Genomic DNA, 22,500 nt, shown 5'->3' with positions numbered 1-22,500 from the left:
AGTTTACAGAATCATGTTTAATCATAAAGAAGCTTTGTGCAACAGGAAGATTCTGTGGAGGGTTTGAGCTGAAACCCTTCAACCATCAGCTGAGACAGAAGGTCAAACCCACGAGGCTGTGAATCTGCCATCGACAGAAAGTGCGACTAAAGATGCGACGTGATCACACAGAAACGAGCGTTTGGGTACGGACGCGAGGCGTTTGAGGGCTCTGTAGGGAAACATCACGGCAGATGGAAAATGACTTTACGTATGTGAGTCCAGAAGCGAGCGAGCGTCGAGCTGTACTTCCTGACCTCGTGTGGACCATTAGGAGACGTCGAGCGGCTGTTAGCGGCGCTCGCCTCCGATCCATGTGCTGTTTGAGATTTAATTGAGCACAGATGGTACATAATCTATTTTCCTGTCGACGTGCCACGTCTCTAATGGTGTCAGGCCTGTTCTATGCAAATGAGAGACTGTGCTTTTAGTTTTCAAGACAATTGGGATCAGGAAAAAGCCATCTGATGCAGTTCCTGTGTACTCTGGCGTACAGTAAATCATGTCACACACTTCTTACAGCTCCACCTCCTAACAGACCTCAAAATACCAGTGATGGAGAAATTGAGATTTAAAAAACTATCATGAAAATAAATATAATGTTCTGCTTAAAAAAAAACATGTGTGTTGAACACTACTGATGAATCTATAGAGAGATTCATTAAGGAATCATGGTACAGAGCAATCCCATGATGCATTGCAGGTGATGTCACTGATTCTCCCTGCACTTTAAATCAATTCGCACTGCTTCGTGGAAAACACGTGTGTTATTTTTGATTTAAATATGATATTGCGTTGAATCAAATGTTTGTAATGTGATTTTGTTTTGGTTTGTGGTAAGAATCCTTCATTATAAGAGATCCATACAGAGAAATGAATCTGAATTGAAATGCCATAAGACGTATATGTGAAAGAACACAAGATCTTCAGATCTAACTCACTGAGCATGTGAAATCAAACCTTTCTGTCTTTTGCTCTGTTCCAAACTCTTGACAACAGCATCAGTGTCTGTGGCCTACAGAGTCATCTGGCTTCTGAGGCGGTATCCTGTAAATTCACTCTATATTTCTTGTGATTATTCTGTGTTATGACTGTAAAGCTCTGATGGAGTGTTTGGAACAGAGCGTCTGTCTCTCTGCTCAGCATTAATAACCCTGCACATGTAACATGCCTCAGCCTCTCTCTCTCTCTCTCTCTGCATGTTGTCCTGGATCTCTTCTCTTGCTGTAGCTGCAATTATAGTGACACAGCTGACCACCCCGTATGTGCGCATCGCACCCGCTGCGGGCGACAGCCAACTAACAGGTCAGAACTTACGCTGTCTACCTCACTCTCTCTCTCTCTCTCTGTGTGTGTGTGAATCTCAATAATCACGTTCAGATGGTGTCAGGGTCATATTTTGCCACATAATAAAAACATTTTGCACATGTAATTAAAATGAACCGAGGAAGGTTTAGCCATAAGTGTGTGTGATTGTGTTGGGCTGTCAATGGATGCACGTTTAAGGTTATTGAGGATCTGTGAGGTCATCTAAAGTCTGATCAACTTCGTTTGCGGTGTGCTGCAGAAGGTCACGTTCTATTAACTTACTGTAGAAAAATACACAGCAAAACACACGGTCATGAAATTAGCTTCTTTTTATTCAGCACTTAATTCGGTTAAAAGAATCAATATGACCCGACCACCCGAAACAGCGTTTATAATGCATGACAACATCGAGCTGTTGAAATATGACATCTCAATATTTACCAGCTGAAAAACCTGCACGTGTTTGTTGAAGAATGTCGGATGAAGGCTCTCATCCGCTGGCCGCTGTGGAAGAGTTTATAATGCGAAAGATGTTGTAATTGATGCTTGTGTGTTTGCCACGGATGAACCGGCACAAATTGATGCTGCGAAGAGAAAATTGGTTTCACTGGCAGGCCCCAGAGAAAACTGTTGTTTTAAACCCATCAGACATCTTCAGATAACTCACTTCTTTAGTAAAAAATCACAGACTTTAGACATATTCCACATGTCGCCACACAAAGTGAAAGGAGTTTAAAGAGGCTTGTGTTGAGATGTGACATCACATCACTCAATCCGTCAGGATCAAAGCGTCATTCTTACAGTTAATGATTCATCAGCTATTAAACACATTGCAGCATGTTGCCTAATAAAGTTAGCGGCCAGCTGGCGTGTAATTCTCCTTCATTCACTCTCTAGAGTGTTTTTACTCACGTTTGGCATTTAGTGAGTGTTCCCTCTGCCGTCTCAAGTCACTCGTGTTCAAACTTCAGAGACATGCGTGATGATAAGACCTGGTTTTAATCTGGTAGAAGTGTTTTGTTCATGCAGGAGATCGTGACTCTTAGTTCACCTGCAGCAGAAACTCAAACCCTAAACACAGTCGGCTCTACCACAGCATTGGTCTCCATGGTAACGGCTGATGGATGCTGTCGGGCTTAGATTGAGAAACTGTAACTGACAGAGGGAACAGATTCACAGCCCGGCTTTGTGCTGTTTTTCCTTCTCTGCTCATTTAGTGCGCTGGAAATGTCATCAGGCACACCATGCCATCACGTTATACAGTAAACGCTCTCTCTCTCTTCTGTGTTCTGACTGAAAGTGGAGCTTCTGGCTTGGGATGCACCGAAACGAAAATTCTTAGCCGAAGCCGAACATGATGTGAAACACTTGGCCGTAGGCTGAATAATACCGAACACCGAACATGGTTTTTTGCATTTCTTCTATTTATTAAGCTATTTTTTACACTATTGCACAAACTGAATAGTCAAAATGTGCTTTTTATAATTTGTCTTGCTTAAAATATAAAATACAATACAACTTAATATAAAATTGAGCAAAACAAACTAAATTCAAACAAAAGATTGAGCCCTCTCCCTTCATGAATGGCCTATATTAATTAGGCCTATAACTGACTGCTAAAAGAATGTCATGTAAGTTACTCTGTACCCCTACAACAAAACACTTCATTAAAAACTGTCATTCCACATTAGGCCTATAAGATAAAAACACGAATAAACTGAAACTGTTGGATTATTATAGGCTACATTGCAAAAAGATTGAAAGAAAAACAAAAAACATCCAATGCAAGCAATTCTGACTGATGCTGACTGACAACCATTTCAGTTCACGTCTCTCCTCCAAACTCCGCCCACAAAAGCTGACTGTTCTCTCAGAAGGTGCACAGAACATACTTCGACAAGTTGTTTAGTACAGGGAACTGTGCGCACGCGACCACTGTATGATGTCAAAGGATGTCGCGAGCGGCGGGGCTACTGTCAGACAGCCCGCTTCCGTCTGAAGTAAAGTTACCGACCGGTGAACACGCTTTCATTCGGACATTTACTTCCGTGTGGCAAGTCCCGTGCTGTGTCTTTCTCTGACACTTTAAAATGCTCCACGCACACACACACGCACGCATACGCATGCACACACACGCACGCATACGCATGCACACACACACACACGCACACGCACTGCCAAAATGTTTGCGGCAGTAATAAAGCGCACGCGTGTCTCTCCGTCTCTCTGCGCTGGTTGCTGCTTGATCATATGTCATGTTCATGTTCGGTCAAATTTATTCGGCCATTTCACACATTCGGCCGAACACCGAACTTGCGTTTTTTGCTATTTTCGGCAGAACATTTTTGGTGGCCGAACATTCGGTGCATCCCTACTTCTGGCTGGACTGAAATGTAAAACAGCTGGAGAATTATTATTATTATTAAGCAGTTTCATATAAAACTAAGAAATGATGCTTTCATATATTATAAGCGGTCAGTGAGGACAAAAAAGAACTGCCTGAAAGGAATATTGCAGAACAATCTAGAACACTTAAGAATTATCATTGTAGATTTTAAATCATAAACCCTACAACTATGTAGGTATCGAATCATTTAAATAGTCGAAAATCTTGGTATCTGAGCATAATGTGAGATCTTGTTTTTTCTGTCAAGACATCATTTGGGCTGTTTTTCATCTGAGAAGTGAAGACTAACTTTGATGATACTAATCTGTGAATCCTGCCATGAATCCTATTTTGAATCCATATTCCATTGCTTTTCCTCATTTGTTGTGTTGTCGTGTCATTATATTAATTGACATCATGAGGTGACATCACAGCGTCTCAGCGGATGATGGTGTGTATGTTGAGTTTCAGGTGCGGCCACCAGGAAGCCTGACGCTGTTGAACCCGAGAAACAGACAGATCACACGGTGAAGATCGCTGGCGTGATCGCTGGCATTCTGCTCTTCGTCATCATCTTCCTCGGTGTGGTGCTGGTCATGAAGAAACGGTAAGAGAGAGAGAGAGAGAGAGGAATTCACTGAACATGACTCACAGGAGTGTGTGTGTGTGTGTGCGTGTGTGCGTGCGTGTGTGTGTGTGTGTGTGTGTGCGTGCGTGTGTGTGTGTGTGTGTGTGTGTGCGTGCGTGCGTGCGTGCGTGCGTGCGTGTGTGTAATGTGAGTTTAATTTATTATTATTAAGATTATGACACGGATCACATGATGGAATGAAATTAAACGGCACGATCCGTTCGAGAGATGCAGATTTGTGAATGATGTCCAGTGAATTCTCCTCATGGATGATGTTTTTATCAGTGGCTCTTTAAGGTTTATGTACAGAAATGTTCATGAATGTTCAGCGTTCATCTGTCCGTGTTTCACGCCGTCCCTTTGACAACTGAAGAAGGAATAATTGATTTGATCGGTGTGATAAAAGCTCTCGTGTCGTCTGATGAAATAATCCGCTTTAGTTCTCCGCGCAGTAAACGGCAGCGCCGTAATGACCCGGTGACGGGAAAACGGCGCTACTATTTTCCAAGCAGAATAAGAAGAAAAGCAAGAGATAAGAGAGAAAATTTGATGAAGGGCCTTCTTTTCTTTCGGTGTTTTTTTCAAAGAGGCACGTAGCTCGGGGCGAGTTGCTCGGGGCGTGTTTACATTGGATTCGGTGCAAAACGCATCAGTGGTGTTTGTGAGCTCTGCTTTATATTCTGACAGAGTTTCACCCAAAGCTCTCGCTCTCTCTTCGGGCCTTCAGATGTAAATTGAAGGCAGGGTAAAGTAAATATGTTTTTAATGAGAGTCATTACGCCGCTAGAATAAGGGTATTTGTCTGGATTGATTTTGCTGTTGAGTTTGAGAATGGCCAAACATTTGAAGAGGAATGTCTTCATTCTGCTGACTAGACACGCCAGACGCTTTACGCCTCATCATTTGTATGCATTGCCCAGTAGTTTTTAGCATAATGACCTTGGCATGGCATGTTAAATCTAAATGTAATTTGATGGAATCTATAGGCGGAGACGGAATCGACTGTGAAGATAGACGTGTAATAAAGTCTGAGTGCTGTAAAAACTTCACTAAACTCACCACTTAACCTGATGGAGCTGATCTAATCTCTGTCTTTTCTTCTCTCTGTGTCTCTCTTATCTAACGCCGCCAGTGACCCTCTCACACCTCATGAAAACAAACTACAGTAACCACTGCTTTACCGTGGGTTGTACAAACCATAATCTATCCGTTTTTACGATTATAAACCATAACGGTCATTTCAGTAAGACACAGTTTGACACAAAAGCACGTACACGTATAGTCTGACGAGTGTGCCTTGTTTTGCATTTATTATTTACTGTATTCAGTTATCAATAAACATTCCACATTTCTGTGTAAATCATTCATAAAACCCAAACACAACGTAGAATTTAATCTCACACAGCCTCAGAGACTGCAATGGTAGTCTATTGTCAAGGCCCCGCCCACAGTCAGGTCCCAGGCTCCGCCCACAGCCCCGAGTCGAGGTCACGTGTGTCACCATGTCAGGTTTTGTTCATTTTTCTATATTTTTAGACATTAATATATTTTACGTTTCTTTCCTTCCATTTCATTCCCTCCCCCTCCGCCCGTCCCACCCGCTCAGCAGAAGATCCTCTTACTCCTACACTTACTACCTGTAAGTAAAACACTTTGTGCACACCTCTAGCTGCCGTGCTGTCTTCCTCGCCTCTTCTGATATCACATGCATGAGTCTAATCCAGTGACGTCTGTCCTCCTGTCAAACTCCAGAGCGTCAGCTCCAGTGATGATGTGAAAACACAAGACTCGTGCCGTGCCGTTATGGTAATCATTCTCTCTTTGCTTCTGGAGTTTGGAGGGAGGATGGAAACACTTTACTGATATCCTGATATGAATGATGAATTCCCTTATATTCACTTCAATCCTTTCATTCACACACGTCTTCTTTTGTGTTCTGTACATGGTTATATCTCACTTCTGTTCTGCATGTCAGTCTGTTTGCTGCATGTCAAGTCATCATGTGTCACACACACACAAAGACCCGCCCACTCTTCCTCTCACAGACCACCTGATTGGCTCTTGGCACTGTATTGTATTGGAGCGTGTGAGATGTGAAATGATACTGTGATGTTGAAATCCAACACAGAAATGATTGTAACTGTGAGAATCTGATGAAGGGTTAAAAGGTTAATGAAGCGCACACACTTTCACCTCTATCACTAAATCAACTTCACACCAGAGCTGCTCCTGGAGATCAACCGTCCTGTAGAGTTCAACTCCAGCCTGTTCTCTTGTTGTCATGTGATCATGAAGACTTTGGTCGGGTGATTCAGAGGGGTTTGATGACGCTGATCTCTTCGGGACAGTAGATCTCCAGGTGCACAACTGAACATCAGAAGAACAACGGACATTTCCTGCAGCTCAACACATAAACCATTATCATACGTTTAATCAGAAGAGCTTTATTGCCAAGTGCAAAGAATGTTCTATGATGTTGGAAGCACACTATGACAAGACAAATTATAATACAGATAAACACAGTGTAAAAAGATGATAAAAATATGCATATATAAAATACTGTTGTGCAGAATGGGAATAACATATAAGAGACATTGTACAGGGTAGTGTATTGTTGAATTGACATTATTTACAGATGGTATGTACACTTGTGCAAATGGATCATGTGTTATGTACATGTAAAAATAAATGGCATTATTATGTACTCTATGGGGCGGTTTGCTGGATGGGCCTTAAACCTAGTCCCAGACTAACTTAAAGGTTAGAGGCGTCTTGATCGACAACAACTTGCACTGACATATCTTAAAATATATCAGTGCCATTGTTTTGTCTTAAGATACACACCAGTGAGGATTTTTGTAAAGTATGTTTTAAAAAAGACTTTAATATTCTAATTTGACTAAAACCTAGTCCTGGTTTAGGATAATCCCTGAGGGAGATGACCTGAGGGAAAAAGTGCTTCTGTGTGTTTTTCTTGCCCCGTTCTTCATTCTGGATTCTGATGTGAATCAATGTTGAACACTGATGGTTGACTTGCTCAAAACTAGATCTTATTTTTTTTAAACAAAAGTTATGGATTGCAGCTTTAAACAGATTTAAGGAATCAGAGTATCAGTGTTGTGACCGAGGGAGTGAACGACGAGTGAGTGAGTGAGTGAGTGAGTGAGTGAGTGAGTGAGTGAGTGAGTGAGTGAGTGAGTGAGTGAGTGAGTGAGTGAGTGAGTGAGTGAGTGAGTGAGTGAGTGAGTGAGTGAGTGAGTGAGTGAGTGAGTGAGTGAGTGAGTGAGTGAGTGAGTGAGTGAGTGAGTGAGTGAGTGAGTGAGTGAGTGAGTGAGTGAGTGAGTGAGTGAGTGAGTGAGTGAGTGAGTGAGTGAGTGAGTGAGTGAGTGAGTGAGTGAGTGAGTGAGTGAGTGAGTGAGTGAGTGAGTGAGTGAGTGAGTGAGTGAGTGAGTGAGTGAGTGAGTGAGTGAGTGAGTGAGTGAGTGAGTGAGTGAGTGAGTGAGTGAGTGAGTGAGTGAGTGAGTGAGTGAGTGAGTGAGTGAGTGAGTGAGTGAGTGAGTGAGTGAGTGAGTGAGTGAGTGAGTGAGTGAGTGAGTGAGTGAGTGAGTGAGTGAGTGAGTGAGTGAGTGAGTGAGTGAGTGAGTGAGTGAGTGAGTGAGTGAGTGAGTGAGTGAGTGAGTGAGTGAGTGAGTGAGTGAGTGAGTGAGTGAGTGAGTGAGTGAGTGAGTGAGTGAGTGAGTGAGTGAGTGAGTGAGTGAGTGAGTGAGTGAGTGAGTGAGTGAGTGAGTGAGTGAGTGAGTGAGTGAGTGAGTGAGTGAGTGAGTGAGTGAGTGAGTGAGTGAGTGAGTGAGTGAGTGAGTGAGTGAGTGAGTGAGTGAGTGAGTGAGTGAGTGAGTGAGTGAGTGAGTGAGTGAGTGAGTGAGTGAGTGAGTGAGTGAGTGAGTGAGTGAGTGAGTGAGTGAGTGAGTGAGTGAGTGAGTGAGTGAGTGAGTGAGTGAGTGAGTGAGTGAGTGAGTGAGTGAGTGAGTGACAGAGTGAGCGAGTGAGCGAGTGAGCGAGTGACAGAGTGAGTGAGTGAGTGAGTGAGTGAGCGAGTGAGCGAGTGAGTGAGTGAGTGAGTGAGTGACAGAGTGAGTGAGTGAGTGACAGAGTGAGTGAGTGAGTGAGTGAGTGAGTGAGTGAGTGAGTGAGTGAGTGAGCGAGTGAGCGAGTGAGTGAGTGACAGAGTGAGTGAGGACAAAACTGTGGTCACAACTAAACACTGTGAACATGAATCCTGGTTCTTGTCATGATTATAATTATTGAAGCTGTAATGGTGTTAAAAACTAGAAAAAAGCATCAAATATGCGGTGAGAAAACCACAATGTTTGAAAAGTGTTTGAATTTGTTTTGTTGTACAGTAAAGAATGTAAGTCATGTTAAATAAGAGAGCACTGAGCAGATTTGTTGTGAATGTAAAAGTGAAGACAGGCCAGTTTGTCATCATGTCATCAGAGACGGAGCTCACGTAAAGACTTCACATAAACCATCTCACTAAAGCACTAGAGAAACCTCTCTGTCTCGCTCTCTCTCTCTCTCTGGCTGGTTTAACTGGGGCGATCTACACTGCAGGAGTGCTTAATTAAATCCTTCACTGAGGCCTCACGCAGAACAAGAAACAAATTAATTGCAACAAGAGGGCGAGCATTTGTCTCGGCTGACAGATTCTGCGCTGTGGAGGAAAGAGCGAGCGAGCGAGCAAGGGAGAGAGAGAGACGTTTTCTCTGTGGTCTCAGGGCGAGACGCCCGGCGTCGCCCTCTGATGCAGATAATAGGGTAACGCTGTGATCCACCAATGAGACGGGCTGTTTACAGGAGATGGTAATGAGATGAGATGAGGTAGCAGACGGTTTGAGAATGACTCGATAATTCAATTACACTCTGATTAAAGATTATTAATGAGTGCATCAAGCACACCTGCACATTTAACATCCTCTTCCTGAGATATCATGATCAGTGTATTCCACGAAGTTGAATAGTTCAGGTCTCAGGGATGATCACATCACTAAATGCTGAATAGAGTCTGTCTTATTAAGATCCTGATTATTTCAGCTGCTGTAACCAGAGCAGACTACTTCATGTTGTGTGTTCAGTTTCTGAGGAAATGAACGTGAGTGTTAACACTGTCAGGTGTTGTGTGAAGCATCACTCAAACAGAAGATGAGGGTCAGAGGTCAGCTCTGTTAGAATGAATCTGAATTGAATGTGTCGCAGGAACAGAATGTTTGTGATTCAGTGCTGCTGTGATCTGTGTGTGACTGTTTGGTAAATCCATTCTGATTCTGCTGAAGGATCTGAGCTTTGGCTTGTAGAGTGAACGCGAGTGATTCCAGCGTGTGTTGAGTTGATTGGCTGTCATTTTGGCAGATGGTGGTACTGATGCTTACAGTCGGATGTGAGAACAGAAGCTTCACCTGCAACACTTTCATTAAACCGTCAGCACATTACATCTTAATATTCTTCACACCACATCATCTCTGATTAAAATGACAAATCAAGCCTTTTCTCTCTGTGTTAGGTTTCGTGAACACAGTATTGACTTCAGCTTTAATAGTTTAGTTAATGATGTTGTGGTGAGAAGTCACTATTGAAACAAACCTGTCATTTGAACTCCTCAGTTCTCATTCTGAAAGGAGTTTCGGAGAAGCGTGTTGTTGTTTAGTATGCAGATGTGTTGGTGTGAGAGCAGTGCATGCTGGGAGCCTGTCACATGTCTGGATGTCAGAGTCTGTCAGAGGAAATGTGCAGGTGACCTCTGTATCTGCAGGGAAATGCATTTGATGAGCCGCTGACAGCTCATGTCAAGCTTCACTGCTCATATCAATGAGTCTAGAACATCATCACTCACACATACTAATACTGTGTGTGTGTGCGTTTATCTGAAACCTGTCAAACTAAGTGAACAGAGATTCAGTTGTTTTTATTCTGCACGAGACCACATACAGTCCTGGTCTGTACATGTAAATGTTTTCTATTTAATAAAAGTATGAATCATAAAAACAACTTCACTCTTTATTTCGATCTATATTATTAAAGATTGTATGTTGTGTTTGGAGTGAAACTCAGAAAAGAATTGAAAGGGTTTGGCAAAAATGACTTATTTTGTCACTATTGAGTGACAATAAAACAAAATATTCATAACTGATGTTTGATTTATTTACTCTCAGCTTTTTTTGTTAGAATCTGAGAATAAAAGTCATATTCTCTTACACGCTTTTTGTCAAATCATTAGTTTTTCAAGACATACCAATAGTTTAGTGTTTTGTTTATTTTGTAGCGTACAGTTCATTCTTTTGACAGTTTTAATTGTAACCGATTGGTCAAATATTGTAGAAATATGACCTCCATTTTGGCCACTACTGTACATCTATAGCGTAGACTTTAGTGTCCGTCACTGCTAATAAATTGATCGGAGAATACCTGAATTTGAAGCACATTGCTTTTGTTTGCTGTGGTTGGATATTAAGGCTGCTCTAGATTTGGTTGGTTGCTTGTAAACCCATCAGAGAGCGTTTAGTAGAAGAAGTGACTCCAGAGCTCAATATTGTGTGTGAGGTGTCGGCCGGAGCAGACACACAGATTTCTCTGTGTAAATGTGGTCTCTGTGTGTAATGGGTGGGATGTGCGGATGGAGAGCGGCGCTCAAGGGTACATCTGGCACTCGTCTCTCCAGGGGCCGCAGCCATCAGCGCGCCGAGCTCGGCAGGCGCTTTTATTTATGTCTCTCTCACAGAAAAACACAGAAACTTACTTGTGTTTGAAAGAGCCTTTTAGCGGCTCCACGAGCGCACACCCGCTCTGTCTGCAGGGGTGCAGGTGAAACTTCAGATGGATGTGTTTACAGGCGGAATGAAGCTTTTGAAGAAATGAAATACAAATATAGAGAAATGGACGGGTCTGTTGGGACGGTGACTAAAGTAGCCCACCGGCATTAGATATGCATGCTGCTCGCTGAATCACCGCTGTGTGTCGAGAGAAAACACCACGGGAAGGTTAGTGTGTACTTTGTGTTTCACTTTCTGCTGTCCTGACATGGTTGGAGGCCATTTCAATGAAGAGAAGTACAGAGATTGTGTTCTCAAACTGTACGACTCAAACTTTCACGAAACCGAAGCTTCAGGGTATCTTTAGAAAATGATTATTCATAGAGGTCATGGATAGGAACACTGTTTTCATCAAAGTATTTGAGTTTCTGTGATGTGTAAGAGTGAATCTCACCTGCCAAGAACACGACCAGCTCATATATGATATTACCGTATAGATTATAGACAATGCTATGAGTGTAATGTATAACATCTGTTTGTATTATATTAATATGGCATGAATGTACTGTATGTGATCCTCAATTAGGCTTCACTCATGTAAAGTGTGTTTTTATTCTGTGAGCTGCACTTGCTTTTCTGAGATTTTCTGTTGAATGAAGAGCGCTCATGCAGACGTCTGCGAAGCTCTATTCTCTCTCTCTCTCTCTCATCTGAAGCGATGCGTTTCCTCTCAGCTGCTCGCTCAGCATCCACTTCCTGTGTCAGGATTGATAACCGCGTCTCTGCCGCCGATCTGTCGCTTGTCATTTTCTTTTGCCTGCCAGCCACAGGGTTGAGGAGGTTTGGTGTGGATGTTTCCAGCTCAGTGTTCTTCAGGAAAGATAAACCTCACTTTTACCCTGGTGTCTGAGCTGGATTACACTGGTTTTTATGGATTCACTTGTTTACTAGTTTATATTTATTCATTCAGCAGATGCTTTTAGCAGAATGACTTCCAAGTGTAAATTTTGTGTTAAGAGCTGACAATAAGTGTATTGTCTATAAAGTGTGTTTACATGTCAGAATAGAGTCGCCCATATTTAATATACACGTATTACAGAACCAGATTTATTCGATTTTTCATTCAATAAAATATTGTCATATTTTCAATGAGGTATTATTTAAAAAAAGATCAATGTTTTAATAATATATTATTGTTATTTTAGTTTAAGTTTACTTTAGTGCATTAACTTCATCTTATTTCAGTTTATTGTCAAGGCAGCATTTCTAACTGATGTTTTTTTATAATATTTGAATTAATTTCATTTGATTTCATTTCACAGAAATGTTTTAATAGTTGTAGTTAGTGATAATGATTGTGTGTGTGTGTGTGTGTGTGTGTGTGTGCGTGCGTGCGTGCGTGCGTGCGTGCGTGCGTGCGTGTGTGTGTGTGTGTAAACACAATATTGAGTGATATTTTAGTGTATTCATATTCATCATTAAATCACTGTTCTGAGAGTTTTCTCAGTTTATCTCAGCAGACGGTGAATTATGTGTGTTTGAAGGAAACAGTTAAGCGATTAGCGTCCTGTGGGGTATAAATGTTGAACAGCAGCGGGGTGCAGCTCACCATATGGACCAGAACCGAATAAACAAGATGGATTCAGAGTCACTTGCTGCGGGAGAGATTCGTTCGCTCGGGGTCGTCGATTAACACGGGTCACGCTGGGCAAGTTCAAGGGTCACCTGCGGCGTTTCCCCTTTAAATCATTATACAGACACAGAGAAACACAATTATATCCCTCAGAGTTTAATTCCGCTTCTGTTTTGTGTCAGAGTTCAAACAGCGGGACGCACAATTATTCTGGATTCTTTGTGTCCCATCAGTGTTCTTTAAGCCGAGTGTGTAACATCAGTCTCTCCTGCTGTCATTTCCACAGCGTCTGCACACACGCTCATTTGTTTTAAAGTGAACGACAGCTCGGACACAAATCTGTGTAAATATGGGCGGCCGATTCATAAAATGACAAGCACGGTACATTTTAATCCTCAATGTGTGCAGTGTCACACAACAGATTTAGGCTGTGAAGAGAGATCTTTGAAGTGTTGAAAATCTCTTTGTGGAAGATTTGAAGAATTGTGAAGCTAAAGCTGGAATCTGAGCGCTGTGCTTTAGACCTGGACATTTTACCATGCATATGTATTTCATTATATTGTTTAACTATTATAATAAACTCGAAGCTTAAATAGAAAAATATAGAATGTAAAGCGTATATGATGTGCCGTAAGAAACACTATAGTATATGATGCAAGTAAATGAGAATAAACAGTGAAAGAGTAAGAGAATGAAGCTGATGGAGCAGTAGTTGTTTGGTTGTGATTCGGTCAGCAGATCTGAGCTGATGTAACTGGACCTTGAGAAATGTCACATGACAAATATTGCCATCATGACATCAGCATCAAGTGATTTCTGCTGCAGCACATTCTTCCTGGTTATTTATTTTCTCCCCAAAAAAGTTCAGAGCCTTGAACCTGCCGGCAAAAAATGTCAGATTTATCTCATGAATCATTGTGCACAAAGTGAAAAACAGCACTTAATACGTTATATTACATGTGTATTGTTAAATATTCACGTTATATATATATATAGAAGTAGTTTATGTGACCAATCCGATGATGTTGTTTTTCAGGGTTCAGCGTTAGGACATGTAACCATGATTTTATTATAGTAAAAGTGAAGTAACCGTGAGTGTTTTGGTGTGATTGATTACCTTTAATATTACTGTTATTTACCTGGAAATATCATGGTTTCTATGATGTGAATTTCTTTGATCTGAACTGTGTGTGTGTGTGTGTGTGTGTGTGTGTGTGTGTGTGCGTGTGTGTGCGTGCACCTAAAAGCCCTTGCGGAGCGATGGCAAGCATCCATCTTTTTTCCATTTGTAAAAGCTGCGCTTGCCGTGACCTTCAGCAGTGAAACACACGACACACAGAAATGGCTTGACTTTCATTTATTTATGTTTAATGTGCAGCAGGTTTGGCCGAGCGGCCGGGCTCTGCTTTAGACCACTTAATGCTGGGTGGGATTCGTCCACTCGCTGCTGTGGGTTCCATTAAAGATACGATCTCCCCGCCCCGAGAGAGAGAGAGAAGAGCTGGAAGTAAAATACAAAGCAGGAGAGGTTGAACGCTCTGGAGAGTTTTCTCCATCTGCATTAAAGCTTCTATTAGATGCATTAGTGAAGCTGTGGGTTCAGGTGCATTGATCTGAGATGTGCCCTGCACCGGACAGAGATTTGATCAAAATGAATGTAGATTGTCTGGATTTGAGTAAACTTGTTTGAGTTCATATTGAGATCTTCTATAATATTAACGGAAGAGACATTTGTGGACTCTTTTTCTCAGGAGAAATATCTGAGACGCAGATGAGATTTAAGCAAAAGTTTCTATTTAATCTCGTTGATGTCTAGGAGAATTAACTGGGGGATTAACGAGATGTCATGTGTGAGTTCCAGTGCTGTTGTTCAGTAGAGATGTGTTGCGTCATTCTCACACATGATGAATGAAGACTGTCTCACACACTCCTGTAATTAATGTTGAAGACGGTGAGACAGGTGTGTGAGCAGCTGTTTCCACAGTCCACATCTCAGGTGTCTCACAGAAGTGTCACGCTGCCCGAGGCCAGACGCAGCGCTGTGCGTGTGTGTGTGTGTGCGTGTGTGTGTGCGTGCGTGTGTGTGCGTGTGCGTGCGTGTGTGCGTGTGTGTGTGTGTGTGGAGCTCATCAGCATATTCTCTCTCTCTCTCTGGGGACGCTAGAGTCACTTTCTGTTCATTCTGACAGCATCTCTCTGGAGTGAACATTAGTCTGGGCTTTCCTCCTCTCACCCGTCTCTTCCAGAAACCGCATGCCAGGATTCTCAGAGTTTTGTGCATTTAATGATCTTAAGAATGCAAACGATGGATGGAAATATGATGTACATGTGCACAGAGGAATGAAATGCAATGCAATCTGCACGTCTTCTGTTATATATCAATGCTTCTGTTGAGCCAAATGAAGAACACTGTGTTTTTAAACAATTGTGTTGTCAAAGGTCTTTTCAATCCCTTTCACTGGTTAAATATTCACAAAACCCACGGACAAACATGAAGAGTGACCAGTAGGAATGACTAATGAAAACTAATGGAGATTTGAGGTTTCCATCCAACAGTGATGATATGTTTGTTTATACGCACTCTTGAAAATGAAGGTGCTTCACTTTTGATCCATAAAGAACCTTTAACATCTGAAGAAGCTTTGTGGTGAAAACAGGTTCTTCAGATTATGGAAAGGTAAGAAAGAGATGGTTCTTTAAAGAACCTTTGACCAAAATGGTTTTTCTATGGCACCTTTCTTTTGAAGAGTGTCCAGTATAAAGGTTGTAAGTTTATGTTTCAGAACAGCACATAGTCATGGTAAACTCACTGAACTCTTTCTGGTGTTTTCCTGTAATGGACAGGAAGGTGTGTGTTGATCTAAAATGATGAGTTTGATTTCTTTCGTGTCCTGCTAAAGGAAACTGGCAAAGAAGCGCAAGGAGACGTTGAGCAGCACGCGTCAGGAGATGACGGTGATGGTGAACTCCATGGATAAGAGTTACACTGAACAGGGCACCAGCTGTGATGAAGCCATTTCTTTCATGGACACACACAATCTCAATGGAAGACGTAAGTTTACTCTCAGACATGCTGTATATAGATTGATTCTGCGTCTTGCAGTGACAGTACATGACAGAAAACTGTGTGCACCAGACTGTGATTGACAGTTATCATCCCTCCAGTCGGCTGTCACTTAACTGAACCAATCAGATCATGTGTCTGTAAAGTGTGTTTCCATGTAGATGACAGTATGTGCAGTAAGTCTGATGCGTGTTTATATTTCATGAGCGAGATCATGTGACTGATGTGTCAGTGTGTGTGTGAAGTGTCCGCTGAACAGGAATAAATAAAGAAACAAACGCCAGCTCTTAACGGCCGTCAAATTCATCGGTGACCTGCTGTCTGCCTCTCTACAGCTCTGATTGACACGCGCGCGCGCACGCACACGCATCACATACATGACGTCATCCAGACAGACACGAGTGTTTGCAGTTGTTCTGGTGTGTCACTCTAATGATTGCCATCATCATGTCATGTGTTGATGACGTACGTACCGTATAACGGCACGCAGTAAAGAGTAAAGAGTGTTGCGTAAACTCTCTGAATGATTCTCTTCTTCATCTGCTCTTTTTGTTTTGGCTAAAAGCTGTTTCCTCGCCGTCCTCCTTTACCATGAAGACTAACACGCTGACCACCTCCGTGCCAAACTCCTATTACCCAGGTAAAGCTCAGCGTTCATGCGTGTGCATCACTTCCTGTTTGATGCATGTGACTTCCTGCTGCATGACTGAAGACCCCACGAGCTGTTGTGCCAAATAATCCAACTCTCTCTTTTGTTTGTTGATGTGTATTCGTTCTTCTTGACTAACAGCACACTGACTCGTGTCTCATGTGTTTGTGTGTAATGAAAAGCCTTCTTCTCTTCTTCTCTGTAAACCTGTCGTCTGTGGGCCGCTGGCAGACCCCTTTGTGCCGACCGCAATCTTAGGTGAGAACCTCTCGTTTGTGTTTGCACACATCACACAGAGTGTTGAGTTTGTTTGGTGTGGATGACAGACAGACGGAGGTGAAAGACGCTCATTCATTCCTGCCTGCTTGACTCTTCTCTGTGAGATCCGAGGGTTCAGTCCCCCCGACCGAAGCTTCCGCCCATCCCATCCGCATTGCGTGTGGTGCGTGTGACGTCACGTCTGTCTGTGACCTCTCATGTGCATGGACCGGATGAGGGGGGAGAGAGAGCGTGCCGCAGACAGACAGAAGCTTTTAAAGTTTGAGAAACTTCACAGGGCATCACAGTCATTTCTGTGCCAAACCAATGTCTCTGATCGCTGTGTTAGAAGAGGGCGTGAGGGTCTTTCAAAGCAAAACCTGCATACCCCCTTTTGTTTTAGTCACAGGTGTATTTCCAGAAGGATTCTTTTTCTCTCAGTCGCTCTAAACCGTAAACGAAATCAATGACGACATTTCAGCATTTCAAGACTCTGTAAAGGTGTAAGGTCCGTTCACACCTTTCTGTTATTTCTGTTGTTTATTTAAGGCTGTCAGTGTCAATGTTTTCAACTAAAATGATTGATTTATTCGTCACAATCAGGATTATACAAATATGTCTTTATCATTCTCTTTATCTTTAGAGTTGCGCTTTTCTCTTCATTTTTTTGCTATTTTGAAAGGTATTTATGAAATCAATTACTTATTTAGGTTTTTCTAAGCGTCTTGGGTGTCAACGGCCTTTTAACTGAGAGAATGATTCAGACACGATGAAGTTCATATTAACTGTAGCGTTACATTGTGACATATGACATTGAAAAGAATCCGTTTGTTAAATAGAATCCTCTGTCGCTTATTGCGTATTATAAAACGGTCAGTTCTGGTCCTTGATTCTGATTGGCTGAGCCGAGTTCTAAGCCGTTTTAAAACATAGCCCAAATATCACTTGATTTACTTTATTTTATGAAAGCGCATATGGAACAACCCCTCGGCTGTTATAAAATGCCCTGTAAGCCACTGCTTCACACGGCTTACTGTGGATGGCGGCGCGTTGTGTTGGATGGCTAGTGTTCACATTTAAGCTTCAACATTCAGAAATCATGTGTTTTTATGGCTACACTCGTCAAGTTGGTCATTTTCTTATTTTGCCCAAAAGTCGGTGTTTCAGTCAAATTGGCACGTAGTGAAATGTGCTACATACGATGTAGAGGATTGTGAATGGGATTTTCCCTTCGGGAAGTGTTGACGGCAGGTTGTTGTGTAGTTGATTTGGCCCGGTGTCATGAGACGGTCGAGAGAGAGAGAGACAGTCGCTCCTGATGTGTTAGCTGCTCTTGCTTCAAATATCTTGTTGCTTACAGCCTGTTTCCTTCTCTCCCTGTTTTTCTTCACGTTTAACCGGTTACGTACCTCTTAAAAAGTGCCCATTAATGGTAAGTTGTCAATCAGCCCTGTGTTTTTATATTTATCTGGGGGTGACTGTCAGTGGGATCTACTTCCCCCCTCAAACCGTGTCGCCTCTCTCGCATGGCCTTGTGTGGCATTCCGCCCTCCCCGTGCACCTGTGCCGTCATTAGTTAGCATGGCCGTCACCCGTGGCCGCCCTCTTCATACATGCAGTATGTGACACCCTCACCCACCCTCACGCATCTTCAGCTCTGGTGGCTTTTGGTTTGGGCTCCGCTGCTCCCGACCCCTGCTGTGAAGGTGCCACGTCATTTCCATGCTCCGTAACCCTTCGTCCGCCATCTCACCGTCCGCTCCATCTCATTCTGACGTGACCTAGAGAGTTTGTGTGTAGTTGATACAGACGGACGGACAGAAGCGCCTGACGCTTTCGTTCTCCTCTTTCATTCATCCATGTCTTTAGGGTTTGCTGCAGACGTCCGTGTCCTCACGCTTTGTTTTTGTCCCGTTAGATGAGCCTCACACGATGACCAGTGAAACCAGCAGTCTGGTTCAGTCTCACACTCATTCCTACAAGAAGCGAGAGGCGGCGGACGTGCCGTATCAGACGGGACAGCTTCATCCGGCCATCCGTGTGGCAGATCTCCTTCAGCACATCACGCAGATGAAGTGTGCCGAGGGATACGGCTTTAAAGAAGAGTATGAGGTGAGTCAAAGGAACGCCTCGCTCAAAAGGAAACGGTGAGGTCATCCTTTACTCCTCTTCCTTTCTGCTCGCACAAAAACAACGTGAACAGAGAGTAATGACTGACGTTTGACATTTCATAGAAGAAACAATATGATCAGGCTTTGAGTTTATTTAAACGAGTTTGCAAATGTCTTTCAAACGGAATCCTTTGCATGTGTTTTCATGAGTTTTTATAAATTCATCAGAATCAGAATCAGAATCAGAAGAGCTTTATTGCCAAGTGTGCTTGCACACACAAGGAATTTTCTTTGGTGTTGGAAGCTTCTAGTACAGACATTCAACACAATGACAATACAATATAATACGATTTACAGTCTAAAAGATTCTAAATTGTGCATATATAAAATAAAGACTATTTTACAGAATACTTTACTTTCATGAGCTTTTATAAATTCATGTCATCTTTCTGTTCACAAGCAGAGTAAACAATGACCGACGTTTCACTTTTCTCGTCATTATTCTGCTCTCTCCTCCCTGTGTTGTTTTTCACATGTTATTTACTTCATTGGTTAGTTTTCACGTTTGGTCACCCGTCAGAATCTCACTGCATGTGTCCTGTGAATGAACATTTGATTATGTTTCTCTGTGAGCTCGTGTCATCAGTCGAGACACACGTAGCTACACGTCTGAACACACAATTTGTTGGGCAGTCATCACTTTGTGTGCGTGTGTGTGCGCGTACGCGTGTGTGTGTTCACTGCATCTGAATAGTTGAGTTGTGTCTGTGGCCGGCGGGCCGGACGGCTCGATGCATTGTGGATAAAGATGATTCTAGTGCTCAGGTAGTGTTTTACTTCAGATATGGTCCGAGCACGCACGCACACCCCGTCCCTTTTCAATGTGAACTTTCTTGTGTGATTTTGTGTTTCTCTCTTGATCTTGTTGAATGACGGTGAAGAGCTGCTGTGTTTCTGTCAGCGTGAACACTAAAATATTCCCTTATCTCTCCTCTCACTCATGCTTCTTGTTATTCCATTCATTAACTTTGGAAAAGATAAATGAGGTAAGCAGTCATTTCTGGATATATGTAAGATGTTTTAGTTGCTTGCTAGATGCTAATGTGACCTGTTAGTTCCGGGTGGGTTTTAAAGCGTTTGGTTAAGCTCCGCCTCAAAACACTACTGACCAATCATTCTTCAGCACCGGTAGATTTTGCTGCGAGTCTGTGGAAGTTACGCTGGATTTCAAAGTAAATATTTAGTCATGTGCGCAGAGAGGATACACAGGGTGTTCATGTTGATGACGTTCCTCATTCCCACATGAAGGTTGATGACATCATGGAAGACTCCGATGTTCAATAGTTCACATGTAAAATTATAGTAATGCTATAGAGTAATCAGTTATTATCACTAATATATGAAGCTTTTCTCTGTTCCTTTCTGATTCACAGTCTGCGGTTTATTCACACTCACATTACTGTGTCACTTTAGAACAGCGGTTCTCAACCTTTTTGACTCCAAGGCCCCCCGTCCCCGCCCAATTTCTACCCAATTAAATATTTTAGAGCTTAAAATTAACTGGAAATACCTTTATTAATGATAAAAATGGCCAAATAATAAGAAATCTCTTGTTTTTTGTTTGTTTGTAATGTATTTTAATCCTAATTTGTAAAATATTGGTCATCTTGCGGGACCCTTGAAAGTCAGCTGGAGCCCCCCGTTGAGAACCACTGCTGTACACTATCATTTGTCAAGCTGTAGTAACTGAGGGGGCGGAGCTTACTGAAGAGTCAGTAGTTAAATCATATAGATATAGATATATATATACTGTATATGTAGTTCACATCTAGAGTTTAATGTCGCTCACATCAGGCAGAATAAAACACAAATGATATGTTTCTTAAGCTTATAATTCAGTAAAGGGGGTTTGACCATATTTCACACATTCTTTTCTTCACCTGACGTCACACATCTGCACTAATGCATCCACAAACACCTGAGTGGTTTTCCATCTCTGATCTGACTGAAGCATGCTGGGATGCATAAGAATACAGCGAGAGAGACTGGTGCAGGATTGAGTTAGGGTCTTCTGCTGGCTGTATTCCTGCATGTTTTGGCATCTTGCTGAGGGTGTGAAGGTGTTTTGGGCATCAGTATGATCTGGATCTGCTTCTCTTTCTTGAACACCGTTGAAGCTCTGACGGTTCACGTTCTGCTTCTTTAAGAATCCACATTTCACTTCGATTTTAACCTGATTTTAAGAAAGGGTGATGTACCTTTGGGCACATCATTGCGCTCTTGAATCTGATTGGCTGATGTTTTGAGCATCAGCCAATCACAGCGTGTGGCCTAGAGGGACTGAAAGAGCCTGCAGCTTCCCGCCAGCGATCTCAGCGTCTCCGTCCGTCTCAATCTGCTGTGAAGCTCATTTATTCAGCACCATATTTTTATATTTCCTCTGATTATTTTCCATCAAACAAACTCATTTTTCATTTCAGCATCTCTAAATTTTCTCATCTTTCAGATTGTGTCCTGTGTGCTGTTGTGTGTTTGAGCTGCCGTCACAAGACATAAATATAAATCCAGACTGATCCGTGTGTGTGTGTGTGCGCGCGTGCGTGCATGTGTGTGTGCGTGTGTGGGGGGGGGTAAACCCTACGGTATGGGGACACAAAGATGGCAATATCCAAAACCCTTGTCCTTGTGGGGACATTTTTTGGTCCCCATGAGGAAACAAGCTTATAAATCATACAGAATGAACTTTAGTGAAAATGTAAAAGAGCAGACAGTTGTGTGTGATTGTTAGGGGTAGGTGTAGGGAATATGAGATACAGTTTGTACAGTATAAAAACCATTGCGTCTATGGACTGTTCCCACGGAGATAGTAAACCAGACGTGTGTGTGCGTGCGTGCGTGTGTGTGATTGTGCGTGCGTGTCTTTTCCTTCTGTCATGTCAATATTGATTGAATAGTGGAAGTGTTTGACATCAATTCACACGCACAGCAAAATCTACAAATCCCTGACCAGCTGAGAGAGTTTTATTTTTTTGCTCTTGATTGATAATCTCAGTCTGAAGGTTCACCGGACTTCACGTTTGTGAATTAAAAGAAAACTGAAGGTCACGTCTGTGCTCGAGACCCAAAGATGATTTCCTTGACAAACATCTCGCATGATTCAGGCTCACCGTAACGACTTACTCACAATCAAGAGATCTGAGCGTCAGTCAGAGGTGTAGTTAGTACTGTCATCACGACACAAAGAGAGGGATGATGAAGTCATTTGTGCTGCACATCATCGTTGTGTTCAGATGAAGATCATCATCACCAATCACATCATATTGTGTGAATGGAACACCTCACGTGCACACTTCTGAGGGAGTGAAAGTGCAGAAAGAATCCGCCAGCGTTGAGCTTTATTTTCATAATCTGGCGTAATTGCACCGCTGCCGCATCCTTCACACACAGAATAAATATTTCACGACTTTCTGTTTGGGCTGTCTGGTTTAATTCAGCGTCTCTCTCTCTCTGTCTCGTTCTTTCGGTTCATTGTGTGTAAATCCTGCAGTCGACATACACACACAATCCTTTATAGATCAAGAAATGTTCTGGGTTCAGTACATCAGTGAAGTTCTGTCACAA

The 22,500-nt window shown here is 42.5% G+C and overlaps 1 protein-coding gene across 1 annotated transcript in view; it reads left to right on the top strand.

Moving 5' to 3' along the window:
* The window catches only part of LOC130549641 (receptor-type tyrosine-protein phosphatase mu-like), a gene marked incomplete at its 5' end in the record, with an annotated part of 74,192 nt that overhangs the window by 23,033 nt on the left and 28,659 nt on the right, over window positions 1-22,500 (top strand). Inside the window, 7 exons of the mRNA XM_057326917.1 lie at window positions 1,270-1,344; window positions 4,205-4,340; window positions 5,971-6,000; window positions 15,698-15,849; window positions 16,427-16,501; window positions 16,742-16,768; window positions 18,687-18,880. Coding sequence (XP_057182900.1) covers window positions 1,270-1,344; window positions 4,205-4,340; window positions 5,971-6,000; window positions 15,698-15,849; window positions 16,427-16,501; window positions 16,742-16,768; window positions 18,687-18,880 — 689 coding nt within the window. The remainder of the gene's footprint in view (window positions 1-1,269; window positions 1,345-4,204; window positions 4,341-5,970; window positions 6,001-15,697; window positions 15,850-16,426; window positions 16,502-16,741; window positions 16,769-18,686; window positions 18,881-22,500) is intronic.

This window comes from Triplophysa rosa, unplaced genomic scaffold, assembly GCF_024868665.1.
Source record: "Triplophysa rosa unplaced genomic scaffold, Trosa_1v2 scaffold145_ERROPOS309767, whole genome shotgun sequence".
Lineage (NCBI taxonomy): Eukaryota > Metazoa > Chordata > Actinopteri > Cypriniformes > Nemacheilidae > Triplophysa > Triplophysa rosa.
Note: the sequence above shows the minus strand (reverse complement) of the source record. Positions and strands in the feature narration are given on the sequence as shown.